The sequence below is a fragment of the Megalobrama amblycephala genome, linkage group LG14 (genome assembly GCF_018812025.1).
Source record: "Megalobrama amblycephala isolate DHTTF-2021 linkage group LG14, ASM1881202v1, whole genome shotgun sequence".
In the NCBI taxonomy this organism is placed as follows: domain Eukaryota; kingdom Metazoa; phylum Chordata; class Actinopteri; order Cypriniformes; family Xenocyprididae; genus Megalobrama; species Megalobrama amblycephala.
Genome location: NC_063057.1, coordinates 29,881,884 through 29,895,588, shown reverse-complemented (window position 1 = coordinate 29,895,588; position 13,705 = coordinate 29,881,884). Strand labels below are relative to the sequence as shown.

At 33.6% G+C, this 13,705-nt stretch overlaps 1 protein-coding gene across 1 annotated transcript in view; it reads left to right on the top strand.

Annotated features, from left to right (window-relative positions):
- The first annotated feature begins 320 nt into the window (after nucleotides 1–320).
- Nucleotides 321–13,705, top strand: part of LOC125245160 (receptor-type tyrosine-protein phosphatase H-like) — a 30,333-nt gene continuing 16,948 nt past the window's right edge. The window contains exons 1-6 of the mRNA XM_048155654.1: nucleotides 321–985; nucleotides 1,633–1,890; nucleotides 6,924–7,175; nucleotides 7,668–7,931; nucleotides 9,091–9,324; nucleotides 9,423–9,686. Coding sequence (XP_048011611.1) covers nucleotides 634–985; nucleotides 1,633–1,890; nucleotides 6,924–7,175; nucleotides 7,668–7,931; nucleotides 9,091–9,324; nucleotides 9,423–9,686 — 1,624 coding nt within the window. The 5' untranslated portion in view covers nucleotides 321–633. The remainder of the gene's footprint in view (nucleotides 986–1,632; nucleotides 1,891–6,923; nucleotides 7,176–7,667; nucleotides 7,932–9,090; nucleotides 9,325–9,422; nucleotides 9,687–13,705) is intronic.

The window sequence follows — 13,705 nt, the reverse complement described above, 5'->3', positions numbered from 1 at the left end:
CTTCCTGTCGCATAATGACTTTTTTCCTCTCAATTACGAGTCTATATCTTACAATTCTGTGAAGAAAAATCAGAATCGCAAGATTTAAACTTGTTCCGTCTTTTTACCTTAGAATTGTGAGTTCATATCCTGCAAATCTGACTTTTTTTTGTCAGAATTGTGATATAAACTTGCAATTGCGAGAAAAAAGTCAGAATTGTGAGATAATAGGTTTAAATGTTACCCATGTAAAATGCTATAGGTTTAAATATTTCATACTGTAACTGTAGGGCTAATTTTGTCCCATATGCATATGTGAATATTATGTAGACCTGTTGTTTATATCAAATAGTATAATAATCATTGCAGGTTTCATCAGTCCAGTCTGTCCATTGAATGGTTTGCAATCATATACGTCTGCGTTTAGCTTCAAAGGGGCATCTTCGACCACAACCATTTTTGCATTCTAATTCTGGCATCCAAAGGCAACAAGACCACTTGTTATGTATTGTTACCCTTATTTTTTTTGACACTACAATGCGTGCACAGCTGCAAGTCCTGCTTTTTTGTGTTTGAATTGGAATGTGTGCAAAGGATTGTGGGTAATTAGAGGACATGAAAGCTACACTTGATGCATCCTTCAAATATTGCTAAATGAAAGACGCAAAATTTTGGAAATCTTCTTTATGGAATATTCGATTATTTAATCAATGTCATTTCTTCCCCATGCAGGGACAAACAGATCTCCCTGATGTTAACGAAGTTTTTGTAATTAATCGAACAGAAAATGTTTTAAAATTCCAATGGAGCATAGTTGGGAACAACAGAGATTACAATTATAAACTGGAGAGAGAGGGTGGCACAAACGAAACGATCACTGTAACAGAATCAGATGTAGTAACTCATGAAGTTTCATCTCTGAATTCTGGAACAAAGTACTCCTTTACACTCTACACTGTGTCTGGAGAGAATCGGAGCACTGGATATCATTTCTCTAATGTAACTGGTAAGTGAGGTCTTGCAATATAAAATGTTTTCTCTATAGATCAGCTTAAGAATTGTGGTAATATAAAATTAAAATTCCCCTTACAATAAAAGTAAAATAGACTGTAAACCTTGTATAAATATTATCATTCTAACATTTAAGCTAAAATTTAATTTGAGTTCATTGTTATTAAATGATCTTTCTCAAAAGTTAGTGTTCTTCAAAATTTCAGCAAAGTTACAGTACGAAAGTTACTAACCGAAACTTGCAATTAACTCTTGTTAAAAAGTATTTGATTATTTGAACACCAATGCACACATAAAATGTATGATTGGCATTAATTAATTAAATAAAATAAATAAAAAATATGGTAGTAACATTTTAGGTTTAACTGGATTCTGTTAAATCCAAAAAAAGTTGCATTATCTATTAACATGATCCACTAATGTTTTACAAATACAAAGGTACAAATACAAAATACAAATGAGGTTAATACAAACATTATCTACTGTGAAATATGTGCTTGTTTAGTCTTTCTTTAAAATAAATGTAGATTTCTTGTTTGTTTTTTAAATATATAAATATATTGCAAAAACTTTCAGGCATTTGTAGATGTGATTTCCAACTACTTACAGGTGTTATAAAATTTCTGTCTCTTTCTTCTTCAGCTCCATCTAAGGTTGAGAGTGTTTTAGTCAGTGATCGGAATGAGAATGGGATGACATTACAATGGGAAAAAGTCAACGACACAAATGATCACACTTATGAGCTTGAATACATGGGAATTTACAAGCCTATACCTCCACAAACTAGTTCAATGGAATACCCGGTCAAGGATCTGTCTCCAGGGACTGAATACTCCTTTACACTCTACACTGTGTTTGAAGGAGTGAAGAGCAGTGGATACAAGTTCTCCAATGTAACCGGTAAGTCTCATTACATCTAGTCTGTCGCACTTACCAATTAAGAAAGGATGAGGTGTGACAGACAAAACAACTGCCTCTGACATTTCTCTCAGATTCTAAATTGGGATGCAATTCTGGGATTGCATTTGTCAAAATTGGGATTGCTGAATTTTTACTTGCCCTGTCAATAATTTAACTGTTCCCACCACAAAACAATGCCCACTTTTTGCTTGAAATATTTTCTTTCAGTTTTCTTGATAAAAATATTTTCTTTGAATTAAAAATATAATTTGTTCATTTGCAACAAAACTAATTCTATAAATCCATTAAAAATCATAGAAACACTTCCTAATTGTAGATTTCAACACATTCTTGATGCTTCCAAGACTAAATCAATTTTGACAAAACATATGTCTATGTTAGCAAGTTAGATAACATTGTGACATTGCAACAATCTTTGTGACAAATCAGCTGAATTTGCAACACCATTGTAAAATGCATAACAGAAAACAGTGTTTAATTTAGCAAAGTATAATGCATGTTTCAGTGACAGTGTAGCACTGTGCCGAAAAGGCAACTGGCCCAAGAACTGGCCCTAACTGTCTGCAATAATTCAAAATACGCTGGTTGTTATTGAGTTAACAGGCCCAAAGAAAAAAATCTGTTAAATTTAACTATATAAAAATGTATATATTGTTAACTGATAATGTTAAAATATGATAAAAAAGTTTGTTTTGCTATCTTTGTGAGGACATTCTATAGGCGTAATGTTTTTATACTGTACACACTGTACATTCTATCCCCTACACTACCCCTACTCCTAAACCTACCCGTCACTGAAAACATTCTGCATTTTTACATTTTTAATCAAACATTGTTTAGAATGTTTTTAAAGCTATTTTAAATATGAGGACTCATGAAATGTCCTCATATTTCATGTTTATGTTGTAATACCAGTGTAATACCCATGTCATTATACAAGTTTGTGTCCTCATAAATCACAAAAACAAGCACAAACACAAAATACCACTGGGCGGCACACATGACAGTAAAATAATGCATTGATCATTAATTAAACAACACAAGATGTAAGATTAAAAAAAAAAAAAACCCTGATGTACGTAACTGATAACAACAATAAGAAGAAACACAATCAGGGAAGGGTGATACCTTTACAAATACATTTTGTTGCAATTATAACAATACAATACTGATTATTTCTGGGTATGTGATTTTTTTTTTTTAAATAGTGTTTATTTTTAGAAAATAAAGATCATTGCACTAAAAGGCAGATCTATGTGATACATACTGACTATTAATAACAAATGCATTACAGAAGCAAATATGAGCACAATTAAATAAAAATATTTGTACCAATAGGTGAAAAAATAATGTGGAAAAACATTGTGATTAAATAAAAATAATTCAGTACAACATGTATTTGAATAAAATAAAATACTAACAACATAAAACATGTGCATTTACTTAAGATTTCTTAAACAAGCCATAATTTTTCGCTGCATGCTTGCTTCTCATAGTCATGTGACATAGGCCAGCTAAATATTCCTTGGGTGTTTTGGTGTAAACATTAGAAAAAGTACTGAAAACATTTGAAAGCACTGCAGTATCGATGTGCCTATCCCTAAACACAATTATTTGAATACTTTGAAGCCTTTTGTAATGTCACACAGGGAATTCTGAAAAAGTCAATTTACCATTTATTATATATATATATATATATATATATATATATATATATATATATATATATATATATATATATATATATATATATATATATATATATTATATATATATATATATATATACATATATATAAAATAAATAAGTAGTACATGTACATGTATTGTTGAAAATATATTATATAGAATTTCATAAGACAAATTATATATTTTACTTCCAGTAACTGTACTTTATGGTATCTCCTGTTAGATCTATAATATTCATAAGGAAACTACTGTTTAATTGCATTAAGTTTTTTTGTTTGTTTGTTTACATTCTTTTACCATATTTTCTTGACAGTGTAATGGTAACTTAAAATAAAGTTAATGATTTTTTTTTTTACCTCTTTTTGAATGCAAAATCAAAGAATTTATAGTTACAGAAGGAATAAATAGTATTGATTACAGACACTTCAAGTACTGCTTATTTGTGAACACTTCATTGTTCACTTATTGACAATGTACAGTGGTCTAGAACATATTTAGAAAACAGTATTTGGATTATGGAGGGAGCAGACTTGCATGTCATAATGTAGCCATTTTTTGAGCAATGAAAGACAATGCAATTTCCTCATTATTTTCACCTGGAATGTTTCCATGACAATTCAGCGTAGCGTCCATCAGCCCATTAGCTGTTCTTACAACAGACATTTCTCATTATTGCTGTTAATATAACTTTTGCAAATAAATATATATATATATATATATATATATATATATATATATATATATATATATATATATATATATTATAATGACGTTTTTAAAATAAGCATTATGTGTGTGTATTCCCTCTCTGCTCTCCACTTAATAGTCGTCTCTTCTTTAGGCCCTGCATGTAGTCACGTTTACCATACGTATTTACTATTAAACACATTTTCTACCTATATAACTTATTTAAACTTCAAATGAAATATACGACAAAATTCTTGTTAAATATCACAAACAAATAAAAACAACTTAAATGATTCTGTTTACAGTATATGTGGTCTCAAACTCTCCTGCCAAGTAGCTTTAAAATGAATCAAGAGGATTCACTACCCTGGGCCATAAATTCACCATTCTTGATGGGACCGTCGCATGTACCCTTCACTAAAAAAATTGTGGAAAGGCCCTTTCAGGTGTTCACTTGCCCTTTCCCATATGACACACTTCATAGCACTTTCGCTCTTGTGGACTTACAATGGCTGCCGCGTCTGTGCGACCATGAGACCGTAGGAGACCCATTTGTCACTTTTAAGTTTCAGAACGGTGCTCACGAGCACCCCTTAGAGACTGAGATGACATTAAAATGGGAAAAAGTAAATTACACTTATGAGCTTGAAAACAGGGGTGAAGAAGAGCCTCCAAAAACTAGTCAACTAATTCAGAGGAACTTACGGTCATGTGTCTGTCTCCTGGGACTAAATACTTTAAATAATATGTTTAAAGATGTGGAGAGCAGTGGATACAACTTCATCAATGTTACCAGTAAGTCTCAGTACATAATTTCAGTCAACATACACTGACATGTGCTGTGTTGGTTTACATCACATCTGATGCTTTGATGAAATCTTGCCCTCTTCTGTCAGAGGTCTGTAGCACTTACCGATTAAGAATGGAAGAGGTGTAAAAGACAAAACAACTGCCTCTGACATTTCTCTCAGATTCATGTTCATATGCCAGAATAACAACAGAAACATTGCTAAAACGCTTAACTGAATTAGGATGTAATTCACTGTATGTGAATTACATACAGTGGCCACACTTTAGATTAGGATCCAGTTCTCACTATTAACTAATGAGTTTTGCCTCAATAAACTCATAATTACTCCTTATTACCATAATAGGTAGTAAGGTAGTTGTTAAGTATTGGGTAGGATTAAGGGATGTAGAATATGGTCACGCAGAATAAGGCATTAATATGTGCTTTATAAGTACTAATATACAGCCAATATCATAGTAATATGCATGCTAATAAGCAACTAGTGAGAAATGGACCCTAAACTAAAGTGTTACCTTTGAAATTATTACTGCATGACAATTGGGGCCAGATTGAGGCCAGATGCCTTTTCAGCACAGTGCTGTACTGCCACTGAAAATTTTACATTAATTGATCTTGTACATCAGTGAGGTCTTTTTATGCCCAACACTGTTGTTGCAAATTCAGCTGATTTGACACCAAGATAATGTTATCTAGCTTGTTAACACTAACAGGTTTTGTGAAAATTATTTGGTCTTGGAAGCATCAGTAAGAATGTAAACCAGTTAGGTTTACATTAGGTCTTTCTATGATTTTTAATTAATTTATAGTTACATTATAGTTTTATAATTTCCATCTTGTTACAAATGAACATTTTTTTTTCATTCAAAGAAAACGTATTTTGTTCAGAAAACTTAAGTGACAGAAAATATTTCTAGCAAATATAAAACTTCATTGCTAAAATGAAAAATTGACAATTGTTTTGTGGTGGGGCAAGTGAAAAAATTGGCAGGGCAAATACAAATTCAGAAAGGTTACGCATTGGGTGAGTAAATTATCAGGAAATTTTAATTTGAAAGTGAACTAATCCTTTAAGAGGTCCATTAATGTGCCTAATCCCTCAAATTATTTACTATGTAAATAATAGGCCCGTTGACATATTTTTTCAGAATTATGCTTTTGTCTGTTTAGCTTTATTGTGTTTTGGTTTCATTTTCCCTGCTCCTGTTTTGCATGTGTTCCTTGGTCATTCATTTTCGTACCTGTTTCTGTTCTGGTTAATTAACTCTGTCTGTGTATTTAAGCCCTTATTGGTCATTTACACACCACCATTTTCAGCTACAAACAGAAAACTTTTATGCGTTTTGGGTGCCTGAAAATACTACATTTTGAAAAACAAAAAAAGTGTAAACTACAAAAACACAAATCTGTGAAATAGGTGACGGCATGCACTTGCATATTACGTGTTTTGTCTACAGACGTGCACGTTTAGCCCGAATACTCTGTAAAAGAATGTGTATGTGCACAAGAGCGTAGTCTTTCTTTACAAACTAACATTGCCAATTACTGTCATGCATAATACAGCATTTGTGGCAATTTTCATGGATCCATGTGAATGAAGATCATTTGATAATGTTGTCATCTGTACAAAGAAAAAACTTCCATTTTTAGTACAACATTGTTGTGTAAATGCACCCTTAGTTTCCTCTGTTCTTTTGTGTTATTGTAAAGTTGCTGTTCTGATTTTCCTGCGTATTCTCCATTTTTATTAAAAGACTATTTGATTCTATTTGGATTTGTGAATGTTTAACTACACCTGACATATCTCATTATATCTGCTTTTGTTTCAGTGCCATCTAATGTTGAGGTGAATCAGGTGGAGGTCAATGACACTTATGTGATCTTACGATGGAGCGGCGACAAAAAATACAACTATTCTCTTGAATGCAACAAAAATTCATGTGAAAACAGTATCACTCCAGAAGAGAATACATTTATGTGTCATATATCACTTTTGATTCCTGCAACAAACTACATCTTCACTGTGTACACAGAGTTTTTTGATATGAGAAGTACTGGATACAACCTCAGTCTCACCACATGTAAGTAGCTCTCATTTCTGAATCCATATTCTCCTATTCTTGTGATTATACTAATAATGAACCATGTAGCAGGATTGTGTAAAAGCCAGGATGAAAGAATCAGCTTGCTTTCAATTCATGATTTGGCATTTGAATTAGCTACAACACATGATATTGAATTGAAATAACAGATTGAGAAATTTAATGAAGTGAAGTTTAAAGACATTCAACACATTTAATTAGTCCAAGATAAAATTTCCAAATAATTACATACATATCGATTTTCTTTCAGTTTCATTTAGTTTTCATTATTAAATAAAATTCCGATTTGTGTTGTAATGCTTCATCCGGTTCGCCTTAGTTCAAATTCAGATTCTCAACTCAGTTCTGAATGGTGCACAACCCTGCCACATACCAAATTATCAGTGATGAATTTGAGAGGAATTTACTGTATGTTCTAGAGTATTTATATTAATTACTATCAATTCTTGTGGAAAATGTATCTCTTTACAGATCTATCTAGTGTAACTGAAGTCAGAGTCGATCGATCACTGACACAGTTGACAATCAAATGGAATAAGTTAAACAAAAACGACATCTACAACTACGCCTTGCGTAACAATAGTGGAAAAGAGGAAAATTTCACTGCATCTGTTATGGGTGATGAGATTTCACATATTTACTCACAGCTCACACCAGGGACGTTATACAGTTTTACTCTCTTCACTGTGGTGAATGGTGTCAGAAGTGAAGGGTTCGAATTCAAGAGCATCACCAGTAAGTTTTGATAGCATTACTGCGATTTAGCTACTTATTTGAAAAGCACATATATGACTTCTAATTGATTGAAGCTTGCCAGTCATGGAAATAAATGACTTGTGTGGTTTTGAATGCTTGATCTCTTTATATAATACTTTGGTAACACTTTACAAAAAGGTTTAATAATACATTTATTAATCTTATTTTGTTCATTTCAACTTTTACTAATACAATATTCAAGGGATAGTTCACCCAGAAATTAAACTTCTGTCATTAATTACTCACCTTCATGTCGTTCCAAACCCGTAAGGCTTTCAGTTATCTTTGGAACACAAATTAAGATCTTTTTGATGAAATCCCTCCATAGAGAGTTATGCAGCTAGCACTTTGATGCTTCAAAAAGTTCATAAAACTAATCCATATGAATTGAGCGTTTTAGTCCAAATTTTCTGAAGAGATTGACTTTAGGCTTTTATTCACATAAACATTAATCACCTAACTTAAACAAGAAGCTCAACAGAACCTGCTTAACTTGTGAGAACAAACCTCTTGTGGAAGCTCAAACGTGCTGTGTAACACATGAATGAACCTCACTGGTTCTCACCCATCAAGCAAACATGCTTTTACCACAACTAATGTGTGAGCTGATGAACATTTATAAGTGAATAAGAGCCTAAATTAAATCTGTTCATCATATAAAGCATCTCTTCAAAAAATTTGGACTAAATTGCTTAATTCATATGGATTCGTTTTAAGATCTCTTTATGAACTCTTTTTGAAGCATCAAAGTGGTAGTTGCGTAGCTGCCCATGGAAAGACAGAAATCACTCAGATTTCATTAAAATATCTTAATTTGTGTTCCGAAGATGAACAAAAGTCGTACAGGTTTGGAACAACATGAGAGTGAGTAAATGATGACAGAATTTTCATTTTTGGGTGAACTAACCCTTTAAAATTAAAGGTTATATGTGTTAATATTTTTAATGGACCTGAGCTAAGAACTAGCAATGTTTTTTTTTTTTTTTTTTTGACTAACAGTAATAAAGGATCATTGTTAATGTTAATGCATTTTTGTTCAAATCAAATAGATTTTTTACAAATCCATTTAAGACCCCAAGATTAAGAATCCAGTTTAAGAGTTTGAAGTTAGCATTCATATGTTCTTGTGTTTCTGCAGCCATTAACTGTGAGTCCTTTAACTGGATAGTCACCAACTCTTCGATAGAAGCTCCAGTGAATGGTAGCACACTTGTAACAGCTGAAAACGGCACTGGCATTAGTAAAAGAGACCCTGTAGAGGGCAACAGGGTGAATCTGCAAGATCTTTATCCTGGAGCAATCTACAATGTTTCACTGTGGTATGATTTGGAATCAGAGACACTCCCACAGTGCTCACATTTCCTGACATTATGTGAGTTAACATGCTCTGTTTTGGACTGTGCCACTGAATGGTTGATGTTCATTATAATTTCTTTGTTTTACTATCCTTCTGTTTGTCTTTCAAACTAGATCCAAATAGTGTGCCTAATCTTCACTGTAAATATTTTTCTGGAGGATATGGTCTGGCTGTAATTTGGGACCATCCATATGGAGTCGTGGATGTGGTGCAGGTGGACATTGGTAGTAAAAGTTTCAACTGTAGCTCAAATGAATCAACAAGACAGGAGGTAACAGGCCTGCAAGCTGCCCAGTGGTACAAAGTGACAGCAACATCATTCTCTGGAGCCAAGCAGAGTAAAACAGAATCATTAAACTGTCAAACTGATCCAGCAGGTAAATTAACATCTACATATGTTTAATATAAGATAGTCTTAAATCTTCAGACATATTAAAGGTTAAATACAACTTTAAGGAATAGTGCATCCAAAAAAGAAAGTTCTGTCATTATTACTCATCCTCATGTTCCAATATGAAATCATTTTGACTCTTTCATGGACATGGCAAGGAGAATTTTTACTGAATAACGACTTAAATTCTTCACACAATTGCTATCATGTGAGTTTAGAAGAATTGGAGTCCCACTTTATATTAGGTGTCTTTAACTACAATGTACTAACATTTAAATTAATAATTTGATACAATGCATTTATTGTGTATATACATGTTTTTATACTGTACCTATGTTTTAAAAAATATCTGCATGTATTTACAGCTATAATTCATTTCTGTAATTCCATCAAATAATTAAACTGTTGCCTTCCCTTACACCTTAACCTACCCTTAAACCTACCCATACAACCAAACCTATCCTAACCTTACATGTATCCCAGCAGCAAAAACTCTTTTGCAATTCAATATGAACATAAGTACATTGTACTTTTTTATGCAAGTACATAGTTAAAGATACCTAATATAAAGTGTTACTGACTTAAAATATAGCACGTTGTTTGGTCAATATAGCAAGTATGGACCATTTGTGATGTTACAGTCTTCATTTACTTTCTTTTATATAGAAATGGCCAGGAGATTTCATAATTAACCTTATGTGTTCTGCAGATGAAAATTATGTGTTTGGAACATTCATTTTAATATTCAAGTGAACTATTCTTTTAAAGGTGCTCATTTCAATTTGTTAACACAAATTAATGCATTAAGAAACTTTAATTATGTGAGTTCTCTACAATCTAACAGTCAGAGCATTTAATGATATGTGGATATCAGCAGAATTGGGATCAGGTGAGCAGGTTTATCTCATAATCAGCAAACTAAAAGAGAAATAGCCTATATAAACATTAAGACCAAGAGGTCAAACCATTTCTTGACATTTGTGGTTGCAGAGCTAAAGAAGACTTTAAACTGACAGTATATTTATATAAAATGGAGAAAGATGCTGTTTTATCTCTCTTCTGACTGAACTCATCCATAAAGTCTTTATGATGGTATATAAATCAGTAGTGTTCCTTCTCTGGTGTCTAGGTTCTTTATCCTTCAAATGGGATGTCATTGAGGAGATATGTTTGCACATGTGGACAGATTAAGTCATTCTTTTCCTTATTGTTTATATTGTTTTATATCATAGGCCTAATCAGCCATCTATAGTCTCCTTGATACAATATTTAACAGTGACTCAATAAAATGTATTGAGCTTTATGAAAAACTACCATGTATGAAAGCCCATTTCCACCACATAAGAAAAAAAGTCATAATTGTAGTGATTTTACTTTCACCCATTCAAAGACATTAAAGTAAATTGGTACGTTGTAATTTTTGGATCGCACGTCTCTTAAGGTGTGGTTATGAGTACATCAGATGACCACTTCCCCCTTCTAGTTCAGGGCACCAGTTCAGGTCTTTTACCTTGGCAGTATGAGTATGAGAACACCAACAGGAGGCTGTTCAATCATTTTGAATTAATGTAAAGTGGAGGGAGTTGGTCAGCTGATTTATCTGAAAGACTGGTAAGATTCCTAACTTGTAGAGCCTCTTCTGTATTATCAGCACAAGGAAGACATAAGTGTAATAAAATTAATTTTATTAACAAAAAAATAAACAAGAATACCTAACACAACTACTCAACAAATACAATTAATGATAAAGGAATAACGTGCATAAGATACATAAAATACAAGTGATTAAGTTGGGTGTGGCTATGGAAGAGTTACGTGATCTAATGGAGAGATAACCTGTTGTTTCTCTTAAAATAATAGGGTGAAGAACCTTTTTATGCATCAAACAAATTAACAAAAGATTATTTGTTATTAACTAGCATCAGTTATATTACCTCAAATGTAAATTAGAAAATCATATACTGATTATATACAACAATGCCAAGGTCTCTGGAAAGAAGTTTGGTTAAAGGGTTAGTTCACACAAAAATGAAAATAATGTCATTTATTACTCACCCTCATGTTGTTCTATACCCATAAGACCTTCGTTCATCTTCGGAACACAAATTAAGATAATTTTGATTAAATCTGATGGCTCAGTGAGGCCTGCACAGACAGCAATTGTACTTCCTCTCTCAAGATCCATAAAGGTACTAAAAACATATTTAAATCAGTTCATGTGAGTACATTGGTTCTACCTTAATATTATAAAGCGACGAGAATATTTTTTGTGCACCAAAAAAAACAAAATATCGACTTTTTAACAATATCTAGTGATGGCCGATTGCTATCTATGCAGGCCTCGCTGAGCCATCGGATTTAATCAAAAATATCTTAATTTGTGTTCCGATGATGAACGAAGGTCTTATGGGTGTAGAACGACATGAGGGTGAGTAATAAATGACATTTTCATTTTTGGGTGAACTAACCCTTTAAGTGATATTTACGTTCCATGTGGTTGAATCCGATGACGGTGACGTCTTCCACTGGTTGTGCTGGGTGACAATGCAGTGGGGAGAGGAGCTGGAATCTGTTTTAACAGCCTTCAACACAAAGCTCTGTGGGATGCTGACCTCTTGGAGCACCAAAGGGTCCTAAAATCTGGAACACTCAGATGACGCCCTGACGTAGGTGCAGAAGGTCCTTAACAATCTGGAACATGCAGATGAAGGAACCTTGAAGTGAGCTTAACCTTGTTGAAAATGTCTCTGTGTGTCTTCTGCCTCTCTGGGCCAGTCACTCAGAACTTGGTCAATCCACTATTGTCTTTCTGGAGTCGTTACTGTCCCACTGGATGAAAACTCTGAACGTAGTGTTTGTTAATGTCTCTTTCCTCTGTTGCTAACTCACAAGTGTAGATTCAGATCATGGGACCTGTTGTTGTCTCTCTGGATGAACCAGAGGCTCAGAACGGAGTTGTCTCTTCCATTAAAGGACAGACTCAGAACAGCATATCTGTTATGTCTCACGCGACTGGAGACACAGAATGGCAAATGTATCTGTTAGTGTCTCACTGGATGAACCAGAGACCTGTTAGTGTCTCTCCCGTTACAGGACAGACTCAGAATTTGGTATATCTGTTAATGTCTCACTCCTCACAGAGTTGACACCCAGAACTTTCACAGGCTAGAGACTCAGAACAAGAATGTATCTGTTAATGTCTATCCCCTTACAGGACAGACTCAGAACAGTTGTATGTATCTGTTAGTGTCGCAGCTTCGCAAGCCGAGACTCATAACAAGGAGTGTCTGTTGAAAGGGTACCTTTATCCCTTTCCAATGAGGAGGAGATTGCAATTAAGAGCTTCTACATTTGAGTGCTGGGATATGCTGCTGGCATCAGAGGGGACACACACTGTGTGGGCCCACCCTTTTTCCCCCTGTGTAACTCATTTACATAAAACACAAAGTTTGAAGTGTCTTTAAAGTTTACCGATGCATGTCTCACTTTTTGAACTTTCTAAATCTGGCTGTTGTCCCAGCATCTTTATCTGATGGTGTTGGTCAATTTGTTTGTGTTAGTCCACCAAGATCCAATCAAAATGTAGTAAACCTCTGTCCACAGTTATGGACAGATAGGGGCCTGGTCATAATCTGGGCACTAGAATGTGCTGTTCCCTATATAATTATGCCTTAAAAAGTCAAAATTATGTCATACTAAGTCATAATTATGACATAAAGGCCTGGTTTCACAGACTAGGCTTAGCCTTAGTCAAGATTAGGCCTTAGTTCAATTAGGGCATTTAAGTATCTTTTATAAACTTTCACTAGAAAGAAAAAAATTAAACATTACTGTGCATCTTAAAACAAGACAATGGCACTGACATATTTTAAGATTTGTCAGTGCAAGTTACTTTCAGTTAAAAAACAGCTCATTTTAATCTGAAACTAGCTTAGTCTGAGAAAAGCTTAACCCTTGTCTGTGCAACTGGGGGGAAAGTTGAAATTATGACATACTTAGTTGAAA